At 38.0% G+C, this 1,499-nt stretch overlaps 1 protein-coding gene across 1 annotated transcript; it reads right to left on the reverse strand.

Annotated features, from left to right (window-relative positions):
- Positions 1–361: 361 nt before the first annotated feature.
- On the reverse strand, positions 362–1,127 carry LOC106780108 (glutaredoxin-C1-like). The gene has a single exon (XM_014668350.2). The coding sequence runs from the start codon at positions 1,059–1,061 to the stop codon at positions 681–683; it is 381 nt and encodes a 126-aa protein (XP_014523836.1). The 5' UTR covers positions 1,062–1,127; the 3' UTR covers positions 362–680.
- Positions 1,128–1,499: the final 372 nt, after the last annotated feature.

A 1,499-nucleotide genomic window follows, 5' to 3' on the forward strand; every position in this document is an offset into this window, starting at 1 on the left:
GTATGTTTTAAGGTGACTTTTACTTTTATTTTTATTTTTAAATTTTTTATATTTATAAAAAGAAAATAATATGAAATAAATTTGCTTATCAAAATATCACTACTTTTGAAAAAAGAAATAATAAAAACATTTTCCTATACTACGCGGCGTTGCAAACGGTCAAACTCAAAAGGACAAGGAGAACGACAACAACGTTGTACACACTATCTCACAAGTCATCACTGTTATCTTCTCTCTGTATCAAAAGAAAGTTTCCCTTTCATGCGCCCCCATTTACCAACACAGCAAAAGGACCACACTTTGAGCCATTTTGAGACAAAGCAAAACACAGACAGACAGAGTAGAAAACCCAACAAATAGATTAAACACAAACAAAACAGTAAAACTAACCCATATTTTTTCCATTATGCTGCCTTTTATCTTTACAAAGCTCAACACAAACAAACCATAACAAACCCAAATACCACCCAACAAAATCAAAAATCATAAACAAAACATTAAACTGAGAGATTGATTAACATGTCAGTAAGAAGGTAGAAGCATAAGTGTATCCAAAATGGAATGGAAGAAGGGACTCTCACAAAAGACCACTTCATGCCCTTCCTATGATGGTGAAGATAACATATAAAACTGTTTGATAGAACTTTTTTTTTTTTTTATGTATATATTTTGACAGACAACTAGAGCCAGAGAGCACCAGCTTCTTTCAGAAGAGGGACAAGGGTGCCATTGATGTGGCAAGCCATGACTCTGTCCATGGTTCCGACAAGCTTGCCGCCAATGAACACGACAGGAACAACAGAGGGAGAACCTAGTAACCTCATCAAGGCTCGTTCGAGGTCCTTGCCTCTGGGATCCTCGTCCAACTCATGCACTGTTGGGTTCACCCCCATGCCACAGAAGAGCCTCTTGATGGCGTGACACATGCAGCATGTGCTGACACTGAATATGACGACCGCATTTTCCGACGCCAGCCTCTCTATGCGTTCTAATGGATCTCCCACCACCGCGTTCCTTGGTGTGACGTAGCCTCCCCACGAAGTAGCTGCTTGGTAGTGCATTTTTCAAGAGAAAAAAAAGAGTGTTTCTGAAGTGAATGAGTTTGAGAAATGAATGAATGAAGTGAGTTTGGTAACTTTGTTTGGTGTTTGGGGATATTTATAGAGGTGAAGAAGTAACAGTGGTTGATGGGGTTGTGGTATATTGTGCTTTTTTACCTGAATATTATTATTATAATATGGAAAGTTGTTCTCACTCTCATCAGTAGTCGTCACCTTATGCCATGTAAGAGAGAGACAGAAAGAGGAGAGAGAATTTAGTGTGATTATAGTAAGTAACTACTTATGATTAATGGAAATTTCTATTTTTCTGCTTTAGAGTGTCATAGTCAATAATGAGGTTTATTTGCTGAAGTTTGGGAGAGGCAATTCTTCCAAGTGATGATTATGTTAGGGAAAAAGGTTGTCTTTGCTTGAGAGTTAGGAAGACAGTGTGTTAGC

The sequence above is a fragment of the Vigna radiata genome, unplaced genomic scaffold (genome assembly GCF_000741045.1).
Source record: "Vigna radiata var. radiata cultivar VC1973A unplaced genomic scaffold, Vradiata_ver6 scaffold_146, whole genome shotgun sequence".
In the NCBI taxonomy this organism is placed as follows: Eukaryota; Viridiplantae; Streptophyta; class Magnoliopsida; order Fabales; family Fabaceae; genus Vigna; species Vigna radiata.

What these genes read in the sequence shown, in the direction of transcription:
- LOC106780108 (XM_014668350.2), bottom strand. Translation starts at nt 1,061, where the DNA reads ATGCACTACCAAGCAGCTACTTCGTGGGGAGGCTACGTCACACCAAGG.